Source organism: Mchenga conophoros, linkage group LG12, assembly GCF_057382185.1.
Source record: "Mchenga conophoros isolate Kocher_MC1m ecotype Shallow Benthic linkage group LG12, M_conophoros_male_GT1.1, whole genome shotgun sequence".
Classification (NCBI taxonomy): Eukaryota; Metazoa; Chordata; class Actinopteri; order Cichliformes; family Cichlidae; genus Mchenga; species Mchenga conophoros.
The window spans coordinates 1,521,503-1,541,777 of record NC_140537.1 but is presented as its reverse complement, the minus strand read 5'-3'; the positions used below and the strand labels follow the sequence as shown (position 1 = coordinate 1,541,777).

The 20,275-nt window shown below is 40.5% G+C and overlaps 1 protein-coding gene and 1 pseudogene across 1 annotated transcript in view; both read left to right on the top strand.

Moving 5' to 3' along the window:
• The first annotated feature begins 1,209 nt into the window (after nucleotides 1–1,209).
• Nucleotides 1,210–4,687, top strand: LOC146561847 (uncharacterized; annotated as a pseudogene).
• A 2,357-nt stretch (nucleotides 4,688–7,044) lies between these two features.
• Nucleotides 7,045–20,275, top strand: part of arid3c (AT rich interactive domain 3C (BRIGHT-like)) — an 85,011-nt gene continuing 71,780 nt past the window's right edge. Inside the window, exons 1-2 of the mRNA XM_085293059.1 lie at nucleotides 7,045–7,174; nucleotides 7,373–7,957. Coding sequence (XP_085149185.1) covers nucleotides 7,136–7,174; nucleotides 7,373–7,957 — 624 coding nt within the window. The 5' untranslated portion in view covers nucleotides 7,045–7,135. The remainder of the gene's footprint in view (nucleotides 7,175–7,372; nucleotides 7,958–20,275) is intronic.

The following is a 20,275-nucleotide window of genomic DNA, read 5'->3' as shown; positions in this document are numbered from 1 at the left end:
ATTAACAAATGAATACAAGTAGTAATAAATACAGTGTATATGTAAGTTAAACTTAAGATATTTGTATATATTTAAAAAATTAAAAATTCCCAGCACACCCCTGCGGGCGGTCAATCTCCAAGCTCGGGCCCTCTACCAGAGGCCTGGGAGCTTGAGGGTCCTGCGCAGTATCTTAGCTGTTCCCAGGACTGCGCTCTTCTGGACAGAGATCTCCGATGTTGTTCCCGGGATCTGCTGGAGCCACTCGCCTATCTTGGGAGTCACCGCACCTAGTGCTCCGATTACCACGGGGACCACCGTTACCTTCACCCTCCACATCCTCTCGAGCTCTTCTCTGAGCCCTTGGTATTTCTCCAGCTTCTCGTGTTCCTTCTTCCTGATATTGCTGTCATTCGGAACCGCTACATCGATCACTACGGCCGTCTTCTTCTGTTTGTCTCTCTCTATATAATATATATGTATATATTTATATTATAATTATTATATATATTATAATTAATTTTAGATCACTTTAATAGTTAATTGCACTACTGCGCTCTCAGAATAAAAAACATTCCCATGATCGACGGTTGTTTGTGTTTGTGCAGGAATGTGGTAGTGAACCGGAGCAAGGTCACGAAACAATAGCTCTCACAGAGATGCTGCCTCAGACTCATGAAAGTGGGTAACAGGTCAAGGTGTGTGTGTGTGTGTGTGGCTAAGTCTAAACCACGCCCCCTTCTCAACAGTTTTTGACCAATCAGATAGATGCACATTCTCTTTTCTAAGTATGGGTACCACTAAGGTAGAGGGATCTCTGTGCCGGTAGCTGGCTACAGAAAACTGTGGTTTTCTAACCAAAGGGAGATCCATGTATATCATAGGTGTCAAACTCTGGCCCGCGGGCCAACTTTGGCCCGCAGCCTAATTACATTACATGGTATGGTACAGCCTAATTACATGGTATGGCGAAGCCATACCAAATTATTATTAGAGCTGGCCTACTGGTATTATACAGCTAATATATATATTGTTTAGTATTAAACTTTGCTTGTTCCACATTCAGTTTTTCAGAAAAACTTGTTTGAGTCCATAAGAAGAGATTCATTCTTAAATCTGGAGGAAGATTTTTTTCCAATAAATATTAACATTAGCCCGCGACTTTGTTCCAGTTTTGAATTTTGGCCCACTGTGTATTTGAGTTTGACACCCCTGATGTATATGGTCTTGATGCACGTTCAATCATCCAGGTCAGTAAATCTCCAAAAGTTGATTCTGTTCATCTGGACGTTTTCAGTGGAAGAAATGTTTGGTCACTCGCTCAAGTGACGAAATGTTCGCCATCTTACAAGTGTCTGACTTTGATTTATATCTGCTGCCTGAATACAAATTTCTCTTTTGAATTGCAAGTCATGCATTTGTAGCTGTATATTTGCACTCTTTCCTACTTTGTACTGTTGGACAATAACTGACCTGGTATATGCAATTAATGTAGATCTCCCTCCATTCCTTCTCTTCCACTTATTAACTTAGAAAGTGAGCCGAGAGCACGAACTCAGGGTGTTTAACGTCCCAGCGATGAGCTGCTCAGAGCCACAACCTTAACCTCCGAAGACCTGAACTCTTCCACGGCAGCATTTTTCATTTCTCTTTGATATTTGGGCTGATTGGGACCCGATGAATGTAGAAACAAAGAATTACCAGATGTTTTTTCTTTTTTAACTTATTTTTGTTTCTAAGAAAGATGAGATCCACATATGAGGATATTCGTTTAAAATGTCGATAGAACAGTAGCAGCATAACGTCCTCGTGAGTGGATATCAGGCTCCTGTAGAGCAAAATTGAGTATTTTGGTCTAAATAACCCAAAATGTGATGTCCACATATGTGGACGGCCGGTCCTAGGAGGTTAAATAGTTCTCATTCATTCATCCAGTTCAGGATGGGGGGCTGGAGCCTATCCCAGCTGTCATTGGGAGAGTGGACAGGTCGTCAGTCTGTTGCAGGCCTAACACACAAAGAGACACACAACCATTTACACTCACATTCACAACTATGGCTCATTTAGAATCACCAGTTAACCCAACCCCACTAACTGCCTGTTCACTGTGGGAGGAAACCCGAGTACCCGGAGAGAACCCACGCAGACAACATGCACGCTCCACACAGAAAGACCCCGGCCTGAAGGTGGATTCAAACCCAGAACTCTGTTGCTGTGAGGCAACAGTGCTAACCACTGCACCATGAACTCATATTTTATTTACTGTATAACATAGTAAACATATTGTTGTTTCAACAAAAACAAATGTATGATTTGAAGAAAAACATTAGTTTTTGTGAATTTGATGGCAGCAACACAGCTCAACAACCTGCAACAGGACCAGTGTGATTTCTATGTTCATTTAAAAAACAAATACGGGTTTCTGGGATTCTTTAAATTAAATTTCAAACAAAGCCCTAACTAGGTCGTAAACTGTAAAGTACAGCATGATTAAATTAAAACACAAAGTTTATCACAAAAAATTAAATATGTTCAAATTACTTAAAATATTGCTAAGCCACTCTTCTGGTTTACATTACAAAAGCTAACTTACACTGTGGGGTTATGCTGTCCTCACTAAAGTTTGTTGCAGGCAATGTAATTTCAGCTATACAGCTAGCTTAACAATCTTTATTCCCAGCACTTCATCCTCCAAGAAACAGGCCGCTTGTTGTGTTTGGCAGGATTTAATGATGAAAATAAATTCTCTCTCTCTCTTTTTTGTAAAACTGTACAAAGAAAAGGAATACAAAATACACAATGAAGACATGTTCCATTACACTGGGAGAATAACATTGTTCTAGCGAAAAACACACGACCACAGATAAAGCATCTGCTGACAAAATACAAGCATCTACCTGCCTCCATATGATTTAACTTCACTATGATTTAAATTCATCTCTATGAATTCCAGGGAAGCTGACTAGTTCTTTTCCTTTTGATCTTGCAGGACATCACCACCACGGCAGGTAAAAGAAATATACGCCAGAGGAATTGTAACCTTTTCCCCTTAACTCAGTGGCCCGTACTCCAAAAATGGCTATGTGAGTAGCTCATAGTAATAACTGATACAACCACAATCGCATTTAAACATTTTAAATCCTGCTAAAATGTATGTCCTTATCAACTGTTCATTGTTACATAACTTATTTTGTTTATTCATTTATCAGTGTCTGTACATGTCACTCTCCAAGGAACATTATTATGATGGCGAGGGTGGCACTGGGTACTTGGCCTGGAGGATTAAAGCCATACAGAGATGCACTGCTAAAGGGAGGCGATTATCATCTGGAGGTAACATTTATAATTCACTGGAAATACATAATACAGTTCCAAACTGTGGTTCTTTATTATTAATGGTTATTAAATGTTGTTATTAGTTTTGATAAAGCTGTGTTTCATATTGTGTAGCACCAGGAGATGGAGCATCGAGTGAAAACCAGTGTGGTGGACCGACTGTCAGACGAGAGTTGCAGTTTGTTACAGAGAAGATGCTGAGTGAGGATGAGTGTAAGGAAGCAATCGCTCTGATGGAACATTCAGCTGATGAAGACACAGTCACAACATGGTCCTTGACCTCCTGCTGTCAAGCAACATACTGTCTGTTTCTCCACGTTTCAAAGATATCGAAGGCTTGGTGAATATTTGTCATTACTTTGACAATGTAAACACACTTGAATATTTTACAGAAAGCAGATATGATTCTCTGTTCTCTATCCCTGTTACAGATCGAACAGGATTTTGTACTGATGTTTGGTGAGGATGTATCAGGCAGGTTGCTGGAGAGGTGGCCAACAACATTCAAAAGAAAGATTATCCAACAAGGCAGGAAGCTTCCTTCTACCACTGACCTGGAAGAACTGTTGCTGACTCTCCTGAGGATGCCACTGAAGTTAATGCTGACATTGGTGAGCTGTTGTTTCTTTGATTAGCACATTCACAGCATATATAATGTTTGTCACAGAACAGCTGTCCTTTTGTATTTTGGGTCTACTCAAACATTTTGTCAATGCATTGAAATGTGTTGTTGATGATGATTCAACTTTATTAAAAACAAATATTTTTGACCTCTCAGCATTGCTTTTACATCTGATTCCACCATCTGGTCAGGGCCGCTAGAGACCAGGAAAGGTGTCAGCTTCTCAAGCAGAAAGACGTCTTGTGCTCTTCAAGAAGCTTTGTTTCTTTTCTATTTTTATGGTGTGAATTACCAGTTTAAGAAACATTTGATTCTTATTGCCCGTCTGTATTTGTCTTTTCAGACTGGAACAAATATCCAAGAGCACCTTGATGCCGTCACTACCAGCACTCAACGCTACCTGCTGTTGGGGTGAAGAAGAATGACATCCACCGGTTCTTCATTATTCTTGACAAGAATGCCATACCATGAAAGTCTACCTCTTCACTTGGTGCTTTTGATGAACTGTTTAAAGCCCATTTTGTGTTTGGCACATCTTAGAACACCATGCTTCACAACATGTACACGTTCATCCAAACCACAGGTTTTAGAAAACATTTAAATACCAAACACCTTAACTATTTTGACCAACAGGCTGACACTGATGTTAATCTACAGCATGATGTGGCAGTTAAAGAAGTTTGTACTACAGGGGAGGTGATGTCAACTAATGTAGAAGAAACACCCACAACATCTGAAAAGGTCAAATAAGAGTCTTTGGATATGTGTGCCTCTGCTGTTGCACAGCTCAGGGCAGCTGGATTAAGCCTACTGTGAATAGTTTTGTCTCCTCAATGGAGGAAGTGTTTTTTGAGATTCATACTCAGGCTAAAGATGCAGCCTTACAGAGCGTACCTTTACAGGACACCACAAGTAAAAATAAATATAATAGTAATAAAATAAAGCATTTAGAGTCCTTTAGCCTGGAAAGATTAGCTTTAGGACCAGGAAAGATGGTGACACTGGAAGAAGGTCCAGAAATTGCTTGGAGCTGTGTTGTCTACCAGTTTGTTTTCAGCTAAGTGGATAATAACACACGGTACAGAGTACCGCCCTGACTTTACCATCTGTACAGATGTAGTGTCTGAGATTCCGTTTTTTGTAAGATCAAAAGTATTGTTGTGAAAGATGACATTGTGTTGCTCTGCAGAAAACTGATGGAAACCCTGTTGATGACCATTATCATGCATTTAGGGTCAGACTGAATCCCAACATGGTGCTGAAGGTGTTGAACATAAATGAGCTGTGTTGCTTCTTCAAATCAAGTATGGCATTTCAGATTCCTCCCTGTATGTCGTTCTGTATTGCCGTTTCATGCCGAACTAAATTCATTGTTTTAAAGTGTTTTATACACTACATGAGATGTTTTTATATTTTGAGCCTGACATAAAAATAAAGCTGTTAAATGTATTATCTTTATGGTTTTTGCTCACTTGTTTTATATGTAAAAGCATTATTAAAAACCAGGTTTTCATGCTGCAAAACAGTGAATTGACCGTAAAGGTAAAACTACAGGAAGAGTTTTAGTAACACTACTTTGTGTAAAATTAATTACAAATTTTACTCTATGAGAGCTAATTTTCACTAGAGATGAGTGTATGAATAACACAATATAGAGTAACATCAACTCCCATCAGAGTTTTTGAACCTCCAGTGTTAATTTCAAATAACTCAATTCAGTGTTAAAAATCAGTGGGATTTTACTCAAATAGAGTTAATTTATCACTATGATAGAAATGTGCATTAAATCAAGAGAAAAAGTCTGCATCTTTTTTCTGTTAGAGAAATGTGTCAATATATTATTTTAGAGTTAATACAGTGACAGCTTTACCTTATATGGACTTGTAAAGTCTTTCTGAGCTCAAAGCAAAGTGAAGAGAAAAAGATACATTTAAATAAATGACTAAGAAAAATAAGTGATTCTAAATAGAAAACTGAAAATCCTGTAACTGTGACGTTAACGGCACCTTTCTCAGGTTGATGGTTGTCTTTATTGGATATTTGCAATATCCCACAGGATTAATGATCGCAATCATAAAATGAGTGTAACAGTCAACGTCTAACAGTAAAAATATAAATTACAGACAAACTCTTTAAACTGAGTGGAGGACTCAGTGAATCACAACACGGTGGATTTTTATTTTAAAGCTGTAGCTCCGTGTTTCTGTATGAGTGTGTAAAAGCACTCGTTCATACACAGTAACATGTTAAGAGGAAGCTTGTGTTGTCTGTAGTGTCTGTCTCTGCGGTGCGCTGAAGGTTTAGTCCATCTGGGTAAATGCAATTAAACAGAGGGCTTAATGAAAACATAACTTTAATGTAACTGTAAAAATAACTGAAAAAGAATTTTTTAAATTTCATTATTTTTCAATCACCTTAATTTTTAAATACAAAAAGAAATATCCAGAAACTCAACATCTTTTTTTTGTACTTTATTTTGTTTGTTCGTTTGTTTGTTTGTTTGTGTAAAGCAAAAACAAACAAACAAATGTCCCGTTGGTACAACATAAATATTAATAATTCTGAATTCAGAACTGGACAAAAAGGTTTATGGAAACAGTCATGAGATTTTATTTCACGTGACTTTTTATTGGATTCATGTGACGAAGTAAATTTAAGGCTCGGTTTCACAGGTGCGAGCGGAAAACGCGTCACAGAAATACATATTCAAACATGAATATCTGTTGTAAAATATCAAAACAATATTATTGTCTCTTAATCATATGGAAATTACAGGCGTATTATGATCCCAGTAAAACTGACACGTCTGGGTTTTAAATGCCTGTACACGTGACTTGAGTCGTTTTTTGTCATGTTGAAGTTCAGCTTTACAAAAAATACAAAACAAAACTGCACAAACCAGTTTGTAAACATACTTCAGGATGTCTGCTTAAATAAATAAACTGGCGTTACTTGAGCAGAGGTGTCAGTGGTTGCATCACAGCGTGCGGTCAGCTCTCAGTGCTGACGCGCTGCTGCTGCAGGTGGACCAGGCGCGCTGATCTCTACCTCCAGGCTTCATTCTCACTACATTTGCCACTTGTTGCCTAAAGAAAGCGGGCGCTCCGGCATTTATGACTGAGCCGCTTTACGCATTTATTCCTGAGCATGTTCGTGTTGCGCCTGAAAGAAGACTCGTGATTGGGCTGTTTCGGCAACATGGTTGATAACTCACGTGTAACTGCTAAGTCTGTGTTGGTAAGCGTCCGGACTTTATGTTATTTTGTCTTTACATCCAGTTCCGTCCATGTTTTCTGCGCTCACAGAACTTTTCACCTGCGGCTAACATGTGTCGCGTGCTATGCTCTTTATGACAATCTGATATCCGACCACGTGGCTTACTGAAGGAAGCATTTGATGTGATAATATTTACGACCAACCGCTTTTCCCTTGCAGCAAAGCTGTTTCTCCTCTGGCAGCAGCCTTCCACGCCAAACACCCCACAGCCCGTATCCCGGCGCACAGTCTCACCAGCTCGGCAGCGGTGGCATGAAACTCGAGGCTGTCATGGAAAACCTGCAGCGCCAGCAGGCAGCGCGCCTCGCCCTGGAGGAGAAGCTCCGGCAGGCGGAGAAAGAGAAGGAGCTCCGCTGTATGGTGGAGTCCCAGATCCACCAACAAGCTCTGGCTTTCCGCCACTATCAGCTGGCGATGCCAGGCGCCCTCTCCGCCGGAGCTGAAAGCTCACCCCCAGGAGTGACCCCTCCTCACATGGAAGTCCGTATATGCGCCGAAGACGGGAACTCCAACCCCGGTATCTGCGTTAAAGACCGGGACGGGGAGGGAGATGACACGGAAGAACAGGATCTCATGGACCAAGACGAGGTCGGGGACGATGTTGGGTTAAACCAGTCCTCTCTGCAGGAAGCGTGCGTGTCTCAGCATCTCAGAGTCTTCGCTCCCCACGGTCACGCAGACTCTCCATCGTTGCACGCCGCGTCGCAGAACCACGAGTGGACCTATGAGGAGCAGTTCAAACAGGTAAGCCAGCACTGACCCACTGAACGCATCGCCCTCCTGTCGGAGCTCGCTCTGCCTCTGTGGAGCTTTCATTTCACGTTTTCATTTATTGAAACGAACACACGTTTGGTTTTGTATGGAAATAGAAGACTTTAATGTGTGTGTGTGTGTGTGTGTGTGTGTGTGTGTGTGTGTGTGTGTGTGTGTGTGTGTGTGTGGTTGTTTGGGCTCAGAACATGTTCCACTCTGTAGTGTGCTGCTGCTGTTTTGCAGACAGAGCTTCAAACTTCACAGTTTACGCTGTAAAAGCTCCTACAGAGCACACATACCTGCTGAGGTGTTTTACACACAGTTTGTTCTGAACCACGGCTGGAAGTAACCCACAGTTTTGGATGGTCACAGGATTTATTACGTTTACATTTAGTGACTTTGAAAATATTAATATTATATAATATGAATAATATCCAACCATTAAGCTTGTCAGAGAAAAGGCTGCATCAGCATAATGTCTGAACAACATAACTGATGGGTTTGTAACCACAGTGATTCTAAGTCCTCAGATTTTGTTAAATGAGTTGATTCTGCAGAATTTTTGAAAAAAATTTTTTAGTAAGTAACTAACAAATCAGGTCTTGTTAGATGTAAGACATCAGAGTGTGTTTACGCTTCGTTAGCAGTTACAGGTGAGTCGTTATGTTTCCCAGTTGCTTCAGTCACATCTATACTCTCCCAGTCATGGACCGATTGATTGTGGATGTTTCAGGTCATCTTTTGCTTACGATGGATCATCCACAGCTTTGCCTAAACATGACGCGTACATAGTGACTGCATTATGCTTCACATTAAAGGACGAGAAACCGGAGCGTCTGTATGAAGACAGCTGTGTGCGGAGGACGGTGACCTGACACTCATTATTCAGTTTTTTCTTTTCTAGGATTTGTTTATGTGACTACAGATTTTATTTTAATATCACAGAATAATAATATTGATGTTTCAGATCACATATAGAGTAAATCTTCAATCAGGTCATTTAAGAAACACATTCATTTGTTATGAAGTAATTCTTTGTTTTCTGTAAATTCATGCACGTGTGGCCACAGCCTGCGTGTTCCATGTGTATGTTGTTTCATTATTGTGGAGGTTATTCGTGTGCAATCTTTCAGTTATGGGACAATCAACCGATGGTTGTGTCTGCCGAGCAGAGTGGAGCCGACATATTCAGTGTGCTCAAAGCCGCAAATCAGAACCACAGGCGGTAAATGAGTCTTTGAAAATAGGAACGAGATGTGGGATGAATATAACGGCTCGCTGAGGAGAGAAAGGTCAACGTCACTTATATTTGTACTGTTTTACTTTGAATAGTGTTTAGCACAAACGATGCTGACGGGCAGCTGTTCAAGCTTATTTTAACTCTTAATTACACAACAGCAGACGACATGAAGCAGATTCTATAGAGATGAGTCAGAAAAATAAAAGAAATTCCTGAGATACAAGAAGTTGCTGAGCAGTGCTGAAATAAAAAGATGTGAGGCAGAAAGAGAGAGATGTCGCACAAAGTTTAGGCAGAAACTCAGACGTGCCAGAAGCTGCACTGTGGAGATTTCCCGTCTGGCGCCCACACAAGAGTTCTGGGATTTCCCCGTCTGGAAGTCGAGTCACTGCCACACTATTACACAACAGAAATCCCACCACACTCTGGGCTTTCTCTTCTAAATGCTCTCACAGTCTTAAACAGTGTGCGGCCTCAGAATCAGTCTCAGTTGAAAAAATTGTGAGACATGATGTTTTTGCCTGGTGATCCTGTCATAAACCTAAAACTTGTGTTGTTTGCAACAACTACATTTGTATATGTGCTAATATAAACACATTTTTAATAACACAGCAGAGTCGTGCTGTGTTACTGCACTGAAGTCAGTCATGAACCGTCACAGTTCTGCACGCTGACACAAACAGAACAAAACATTTCTTCCTTTGGCTACAACCAGGTGATGTCAGGTCACGTGCTCGGAGGTGGAACGTGATGGAGCACAGCTCTGGAGGAGTGTACGATTATCGTGCAAAAGCATCAGCACAGACGCACACATCTAGTCAAGAAGCGAGAATGCTGTTAAAGCCGAGTGCGTGCTGATCGCAGCCGAGCAGGTAACAGCAGTCGGACTCTGCGTGTGTCATAAACTGTGAGAGGAAGAGCCGCTCATCAGTCAAGTGTTGCTGTGCAGCTGTAGCCTGATGTTGACCAGTGATTATGTCACAGGGCATTTTCACATCACTTTACAGAGTAGATCAAAGTACTCTAACAACCATCTCTGTCACGTATACAACTCACTGCATCCATTCTGACATATTATGTTTCCAGACATTTGACTCTATGAGACAGTGGACGGGAACGTGTGCAGTGTGACAGTGGGAGAAGGCACACAGTGAAGAGTGGGCGTAACCACTGTGGCTCAAAAGGCTGCATTATTTCAATAAAAATAACAAGTAAAGTGTAATCATTACTTTTTGTATTACACATGCAGAAACATCAATAAATTACTTTTTTGTATGTGTAATACAAAAATTGTTTATTTTTTTTTAAAAATATTTGAATTATTTGGTTTCAAATAGACGCTTCACAGCATGTCACACACAGAGATGTTAAAAACACTCCTTTTGTTCTGAAAAAGGAACTTCTGATGATGACTGAACCAGCAGAGCACATCTTCCTGTAGTTTCTTTCAATCTCCATCTAGTGCTGAGGGGCGCGAAAACCTAAAGACCTGAAGAAGAAACACGTACGCAGCGCACTCGAAAACCAAAACTTCACAGGATGCTGCAGGATGCACCGTGAGATAAGAACCGTATTTCCCAGTTTACTTGGATCTGGAGTTTTGTGCCACGTGCACCAGCGGAGGACAGAAAGCTTGTGTTGAAGTTTCTCGGTGCATCTCTGGAATCTCTGCATTTTTAAAAATCTTTGTGTTTATTTGTGTATTCATCATAATATCTAATGCGTTTGTCGCAGATTTTTAAAAGTCATTTGTTTACTGTTCGGGACTTGTTTTAATATCTGATTTAATAAACTGATCATTGATTTTTTCACAGGAAACGATAAAATGCAACACAATCTTTTCTCCTTTCTTTTAATACTCGACTGCTCAAAATCTTTACATGTACAAAAAGCATTAATTCAATTAAGAATAACAAGTGAATAATGACTATGTATTAGTTTATGCTTGGAGAGCTCCTCCTCAGGTTCTTGGTTAAAAATAAATAACTAAACAGCTGCAGGGCAGGGGCGGATCTAGAGAAATTTTCTTGGGGTGGCATGAGGGTGGCAAAGAAATCAAATGGGGTGGCAAAATCAAAGCCTCCCCCCCCCCCCCCCCCCCACACACACACACACACACATATGCAGGTGGTTACATATGGTTAAAATAATTCAAATGCAGTAAGTATACACGTTTTTCATATAAATATAGTCTATAACTTAATTATTGTCTGTAGCCCACATAATTACACACTTTAGTTACATGAAACATGTGAGTTTCTGTATAGCATGTATAATAAATGAACATGTAGCCCAATAAGTATAAAATCCAGAAAGCTACACAACATGGGGCGCTTCATTTACAAACACAAGTCTAACTTAAGTTTCACTGTTTTTTGTTAGAAAACAGTCACATTGTTGCAGCTTAAATTACACAAAATGTCAGAAATCTGCACCGTCATGAACAAAAATTTAAACCTAATTTTTCATGATTTGTTGGATGAACCCTGAGGTCTGAAATACAACCGGACATTTTTGACTCCTTTTGAGTTTATGTTTGTGTTTCACCCTCAGATTGTTTCATTTTATTTTTCCCCTTGCCTTGTTTGGTGTCATTTTTTTCAGCTCAACTGAATTTAGTTGTTTTTTTTCACTGACATACTGCATTAGTGTTACTGATCTGAAATCACACAAAGAACTTAAAATCCTAGTAGTATTTTTTTACGGTAAAAAAAAACCCCACAGACATGTTGAGTAAATTTTTATAACTTGAAATGCAAATATAAATTTTTGTAAACATGGTAAATGGCCTGTATTTATATAGCGCTTTACTAGTCCCTAAGGACCCCAAAGCGCTTTACATATCCAGTCATCCACCCATTCACACACACATCCACACACTGGTGATGGCAGCTACATTGTAGCCACAGCCACCCTGGGGCGCACTGACAGAGGCTGCCGGACACTGGCGCCACCGGGCCCTCTGACCACCACCAGTAGGCAACGGGTGAAGTGTCTTGCCCAAGGACACAACGACCGAGACTGTCCGAGCCGGGGCTCGAACCGGCAACCTTCCGATTACAAGGTGAACTCCCAACTCTTGAGCCACGATCGCCCCCCATATATATAAACAACTATTTATCTAAAAATGCAGCCAATACACCTGCCGTTTCTTTCATTTTGTACAACCATTTAAAAATATTACTAAAACTAAAATAAGAGAACAATCAGTTGTCGCAGTAAGATGCCCCACAAATGATGTGTGCCAGTAAAAAAAAAGTTTGTCCACCAAAAGATAGAAGAGCACAGGGACAAACCTGCAGGCCTGATAACAGCAGCTGTATCACTCCGCGGGTTTTCTACTTAGTGACAGTGTTTACAAATGTGCCTCTGTGACATTCATTAGTGCCCTCACTGACACACTAAACAAAACGACTACACAACACAACACACTAAGTAAACACTCCACACTAAACGTCACAAATCTGCCACATCTAAACTCACACTCCCTCTCTCTCTCTCTCTCTCTCTCTCGCTGCCGTTACCGTCACTCCTAAAACTTTTCCCTCTTCCTAAACAACCAAATCCCACATGTTGACTTTGTTTTTTCAAATTGGTCGACACGGTGCATTTTTCCACCGATAGGAAACATGTGGCTTTTTTCCTTTCTTTACTGTTTTCGTGCTGTCCTTAGAAAACGCTTAAAACACACACACACAAACGTGATGGCAGTGTTTAGAAAAAAGCGTGGCTGATATATTTTATCATAACTCTGGATTTACTGGCCTGTAATTAAAATTTAAAAACTTTGAAGTCCGAACTTTCAATGTGGCTGAAACAGAGACTCAGCGTGGCTGCAGCTTATGCCAGCTTAGATCAGTCATGTGATCTGGAGGTGCAGCGTGTCTGTGGACCACAGAGGGTTAATAACACTCACCTTCCTTCCTTTTCCAGAGTGTAACATCCACCCACCTGTGTAAAATCCTAATTTCCCATGGTGTTGTTCAAAATGTGCTCTGGCACGATCATAAGCATCGCTTGCTACTGAAAACAAGAAAAAAGCCGTCCTGCTATGGGCTGAACCATTTGTTGATGGTGGGGGGGGGGGACACTATGCAATATATTCAGTTTTAGCATTTATATTCACTGTTGACTGTAACTACGCTCAAACTGTTAATGCTGTCTTATTTTAATAAACAACACTGTCATATGCAAAACTGGGGTGGCAAGGGATCATTTTAGGGTGGCACTTGCCACCCCATGCCACCCTTCTAGATCTGCCCCTGCTGCAGGATAGTGGTTGTGGAACGAGCTCCGTCTGTAGTATCATTTCAATCCCCTCTTCCTGGCATTTAAATCAACCATAAAACTGTCCATCTTCTGATCATTTGTTAATGTGAAACCTTTAAGTCACAATTCATAACAACAGCAAAGGTGAAAAAACAAATATTCCTTCTTTACAATGACGACATGATTTTTGAAAAGAACCAACTGAATATATCCTTTCTGTTTACAATTACTGTATTTTGTTTCTCACCTTATTTTTCCAGTTTTTCCACTTATATGAAAACAAATAACAGCCTTTTAGTATTTAACATCATATTTAGCACATTTTTAGTATACACAATACATATGTCAGGGTTTTGAGCTTTTTGTGAGTTGAGGAGTTATTTTGGTTTGAAGAAGGGATTTATGTCTATTTTCATAGTCTTCTGATAGTGGTCTGATTATTTGTTCCTTTGTGCTTTTAGTTGTCCTGTCTTGTACTTTGCCTTTGTTTTGTTGGTTCCCTTTGGTGACGCCTCCTGTATCGCTCTGCTCTCTCTTTGCTCTCTGTGGTTGTCTGATCTCCCCGTTTAGTTGAGCCAGGTGACTTGTCCCAGCTGTTCCCCATCCTCTCATTATCTTCCTCCTCTGTTCAGTGTTGGGTCGTCTCTTGTTCCTCGTCGTGTTTCCATGCCTGCATGTTGCCTGGATTTTCCATGTTCAGGTTTTTTAAAAAAAAATCACATTCAAGGTTTTGTTCTTTGTCTTTTTTTGTTTAGCGTGTAGTTTTCCCAGTTTAGTTCTAGTTAGTTTCCCCAGTGTGCAACTGCCTCTTGTTTTTGTACCCTTTTTATCAGCCTTATAAAACGGCTCACATTTCGTTGATATTCAAGTTTTGTTCCATGTTCCTTTGTGTCTGCATTGTGGGTCCACTCTGCACAATTCATACAGTCTGCCTCGGCACACTGACACCACACAGCCAAACAGTGACAGAACAACATGAGCCTTTAAACTCAAAGCTGTTGGAGTACAGGCAGGAACTGAAGAGACTGCTCAAGATCTCCAGCTGCATTCACAGGACCACAGGTATAAGGATGATTTCTCTTGGACTGGCACTTATGGATATTCTTAGCAAGAACTCTTCCGCTTTTCCACAGTCTCCATTCTGTCCTGGTCTTCAGTTGCTTTGAAGGAGTCAGGGCCATGAGTTTGCTCTGTCACTCACCTCGACTTCACTGCCATAGTGGACCAGGTCTTCCATGCTTATCTCCTGGTCAGCCTCCCTGCTCGCCAGTTTCTGTAGGGCAGTCATTCTCAAACTGTGGTACGCAGGAAGTCTCCAAGATTTATTTTTTTTAGGATATAACTATTTAAAATATACATACATTAAAAATTCTTTACCACAAGGTCACTGAAACTGAGTTTAAATTAGGTTTTGTCCTTTTTGGAAAAAAGGCATATTCTTTTTTATATCAGGCAACAGCCAAATTTACTAGGCAGCCTGACGAGGAGCTAAAAGGGCAGAGAAACTAATGAAAAATGACGATTCAAAGGCGATGCAATCCTGGCTTGGAAAACTCCAGCTTTGACCTAACAGCTGTTTATATTAATGTGGATTAAGAGTTTTACCTTTACTTTCACATAAGGTTGTTTGGATTAATAACATTTCTTGTCGGGGAGCAGAACAATGGTCTGAATGCTTTGTTGTGCCAAACACGCACACAAGAGCAGCGTTATCAACTGTCTGTATCCTCCTCTTGTTAATCTTTACGTTTTGTGTATTTATTTTATTTTTCATGTTATCATCAGAGTGGGTATAATGGCAGAGTGGACAAGGTGGTGAAGGCTAGGTTGGCGAGAGACCGGTAAAGAGTGACGCGTGACAGGAAGGGGGTGGTGGAGGGACAAACGTCTAGCAGGAAGCCATCAGACATGCTGGGTCTCCAAATGATGCATCTGCAATGAAACACACTAACAAACAGGAGTGCTGAAACCTGAAGCCACGCATCTCTGTGACAGCTTTGCATCCACCCCAGCAGAGGGAAGTGGGAGGCCCCTGATGGAGCGAGGAGACGGGTTGGAGAAGAGAATGAGCACATCCAGACCTGAAGATGCACTTATCTGTTTCATGTTGATAGCGATAGTCCAACAGGAAAGCAGTACCCCTCGGAGATTTCAATCCCCAGGAACAGAGTGTCAAAGTTATAATCCACAGGAAGACAATGGGAATCCAAGTCCTCTTAAATTTCTAATCTAACACGGCGAACATGAGCAGAGAAAAACCCATAAATGACAAAACCACTTTGTAAGTGCACAGTTTGGGCAGCGGTTGATCCCTTTTTCTGCAGCAGTTTCCAACTGTGAACCTTCTGAACCACTCATCTCACAGACGACAAAGGCAGCATCTCTTATCTGCACAACTTTCATAGCTGCTCATCCTTTGTCCCTTCTCAATCTTTCATTCGGAGCATCACATCTTCTGAGATAACATCTGGTTACATAGAAATACTTTCTCTCACTTGTTTCCTTCAAATCTCTGTGTGTCAATCACAGTATACTCAGTTATTTATTTTTAATGATTGTCAGACATTCTCTGAATCGTTGCTTAATCATTCTGACCAAGAACTAAAAGCAGGCAAGATTTGGGCTGTATGCCCTGTTTGCATTCCTCGCTGGTACAACCAACCCAGTACAGATGACACAGGCCAAATCACAGTAAAAGGTCAGGAGGTTAGGTATCAGCCTCATACTTTATGTCTTTGATTAAGAATAAAGATGACTTACTATTAGCAAAAGCACAAATAGATAAACTCTGTTCTTGAACTTTGTATTAAGATGTTAAGACCTGTAACCCTCTCTGGGACGTGATGACAGGTGTGCTCATCTCTTTCTATCCCCCTTTCCTCAACAATACACATAAAACTGTATTATTGGAAAACTGTGCATCAAAAGTAAAAATAATAATTAGTTTTAGAATTAAATGGACTGGTTCTTATACAGCACTTTTTTTTTTTAGAACTGTTTATTTAGTAATTTTTGTGGTAATAAACAAACAAACAAACAACATGTTAACGTTCTCTGACATGAGACCATTTAAGACAGGAAAGAAGAAAAAAACCAGACCAAGATTAATACAATAACATGTCGTAGAGATTTATAGCTTAATATTACAATGTTCCAGAGTTCTTGTTCGTTCACCCAAATCTGGCCACACAGTTCCTGGTAGAAGATCTTCACCTTCAGTTGCAAGCTTGCTGTCATTCGGTCCATTGTATGAACTCTTTTCAGTCTGTTCCCATTATGCTGTGGATGGTGAGGTTGTTTGTTTCCAATTCACTGTTATCATTTTCTTAGCTATCAGTAAGAGTATCCGTAGAATATATTTTTCATCTAAGGTGTACCTCTCCCTGAGTATAACTCCAAAGACAAATATGGTTGGGTTTAGTGCAGTATTTACTTGTAGGATTTGCTCTATTTATTCTTTGATTCTTAACCAGAAACCTTGAATTATTGGACAGTCCCAAAAGATATGTGAATAGTCTATCTATATCTCATCTAATTGTTGTTTTGCATTTTAGCTTTTTAAATATGTCATCTTTACCTTGTTGTTTATGTTCCTTCTCCAATCTTCTTTTTCATTTTCTAGTTCTACCTGTTTTGCAAGCCTTTGTTTCTTCATTCTGGCTCCAATAGAGATAAGTTTGGCCCTTATCGTGGCTTTACTGGCATCCCATACTATTGAGGGAGAGATACTACTATCATCATTTATAGCAAAGTATTCAGATAGAGCAGACTGTACTTCCTGTTTGACCTGTGGGTTTTTTAACAATGAGACGTTCAGTCTCCAGTGTTTAAAATAATCAAACATTCCCATATCAATGTTCAGAGTAACTGGGCTATCATCAGATATAGTAATTGATTGAATTGTTGTCTCTTTTGCCCTGAATAGCTCTTTTTTTAACATACAGAAAAAATCTATTCTTGTGTAGCTTCCATGCACATGAATGTGAAATCTTTATCCGTAGGATGTTGATGCCTCCAAACATCTACGAGTCCCAGTTCTGCCATCATGCCTGAGAGACTTCTAGACATTTTGGACTGGGGTCTTGTTATTGCTAGTTATTCTATTTCAGAGAGGTGAGTTTCTTGAATCAGGGCTACAGAGCACTGCAATCTCTTTAGTTGACCTAAGATTTCTTTTCTCTTAATTGGGTTATTGATTCCTTTTACATTATAGCTAACAAAGTTCATATATCGCGTTCTCTATATAATTGGATATTCCCCTTTCTTTCCTGTATGTACCGAGTATATATATACTTAGTCTGTAAGAGAAAATGTGAACTCAGGTCTATAACATATGTCAGAGAGAAAGAAAACTTAAAGCTAAAAAAGAACAAGACTTCCATCCTTCCAGTCGTCCACATTGTGGGCAACCCCCATTTGGTACGGGGCAGAGAAGTGTGACCCTCTTTCTCTGTGGGAAAAGTGCTTAATGCACAAATAACCAATATTACACTATTGTGTATAAGAGGTCTTAGTAAGTGTAGTCCACTCATATTAATCCTAAGCATGACCTCCGCCCAGACTAAAATATAACTTTCTAAGATAAGTGACATTTTACTACCCAAAATGAATTCCCGTCTATATTTTGGTAAGAACAGGTAGTGTATGTGGTGTACTTCTTACATTTTTGTCTCCCCCTTTTCCACACACTTTCAAATCACTCTGACGTTTAGTTAATTTAATGTCCTTCCTGCATGAGGACCCTGAGGTCCGAGATCGAGAACGCCGCCTCCCTTTGCCTTCTCCTGTTGTTTCTCCAACCTTCTTTCAGCTCTTCTTCGATGTGCCGTCTTTCTCCGCAACCTATTTCGACTCCAATCTCTTTCAACTGTTGCGCAGCCTCTGTTAATGTTGCAAAGGTCTTCTCTCCAGTGTCCAGTTTTATTCTCAGCTTCGCTGGGTATAGACATTTTTCTTGCACGTTTTTTTCTTTTAAGTTGTTTGATAACCTCGTATACTCTAGCTCTCTTCTTCTGTAGGTCAGGCGAATAGTCTTGGTCTCTGACATTCACACTCCGATGGACGAATCGCAGAGTGACTTGGCGTTCGTATCTTGGCGTTCGTATCTTGGTGTTCGTATCTTGGCGTTCGTATCTTTGCGTTCGTATCTTGGCGTTCGTATCAGCATTGAATGGATTAATATTACTGCTGCTTATGTTTAAGGTTGAGCTCATTTTAAATACTTTATTTGATTTAATGTCCAACAATGTCCGAGTTCTATAAATCATGCTTCTTATAAAACGCGTTTCTACTCTACATGAAAACTTAGTGTTTATAGAACATTCATCCATTCATGCCACCGCCTTTATCTAGGCCTCAGTATTCTCTATCTAACAGCTACAATCTGATGTATTTGTATGATTGGGAGAGCTACTTCAGGGTCAGGATCTCAAAGATCCTTTGGCATGCAGACTGAAGCAATAGCCAGGGATCAAACCACCAAGTTTCCCATTATTACAGTAGATGCTCTACCATTCAGGCTACAGCCACCCATAAGCTGAGAAACACAGGACTACATCTTGACTCTGTAAAAGTATCTTAACACAGTAGCAAAAACAAAATATCAGATGAATCAGACAAAGGCTTGAGCAGCGTTTGACATGGTTAACTCTTAATATCAACACCTGGTCAAACTTATTAGATTCAGACCTTCTCATAGATGCTAATCTGAAAGCACTGGTGATGCTTGCACCAGGTAGACTTGCCTGTTTTATTAGATCAGATATGGCTTGCATCCCTGCTTCATCATCATCTGAGCTCTTCTTGCTAACGTATTAACAACTTCTTCCCGCTTCTCTACATCATACATGGTGGCCAAGGTGGCTACCAATAGGAAAGGCTGTTACGATGATAAATCACTGAAGCCTGTTTACTTGCTAATGCTAGCTGTTTCCACACAAAGTGCAGATAATAATAATAATAATGGATACTTTATTGATCCCCATGGGGAAATTACTTGTTTTTTCTCTGCATTTGACCCATTCACTCAGTGAAGCAGTGGGCAGCCCACTAAGCAGGCGCCCGGGGAGCAGTGTGTAGGGACGGTACCTTGCTCAGGGGTACCTCAGGGTAGCCGTTAAGTGGATTCGAACCGCCGACCTTCCGATCATGGGGCGACCACTTTACCTACTGAGCTATCCCTGCCCCAGATGGTAACTGAGCTCAGAGCAGTGATAGCACAGTGAGAAGCAGCCTGCAGACGATGGCAGTAAAAACGAGGATGCAAGCAGGTGGAGAGCTTTATGGGAGAGTGGACAGCTGATCACCTTCTGTGCAGTTCTGATGACCCTCTGAAGTGTTTTCTTATCGGTTGTTGTGCAACAAGCGTACCACACGGGGATGGCGTGCACCAGCACACTCTTGAATGTGGCTCGATAGGACACTAGCAGGTCAGTCTGCAACCTGTTCCATCTCAAAACCCTCAGGAAATGGGCTTCAGTGGACAAAGGTGGGTCCACTGGAGACCCAAGACCCAAGAGTTCTGACAACAGTGCTGTTATCAGGGGAGAATTTTGATTGTTCTCTCATTTAAGCTACAGTCGTATTTTTAAATGGTTATAACAAAACAAAAAAACAAACACCAGAGGCATTGGCTGTATTTTTAGATAAATAGTTGTATATAATTTTATTGTTTTCAAAATTTGTGCATGACTTTTAAAATGTACAATTTCTATTTGCATCTCAAGTTATGAAAATCATTCCCTAAGCATGTTTGTGGTTTTTACAGTAAAACAAATATAACTACGACTAGGATTTTATGT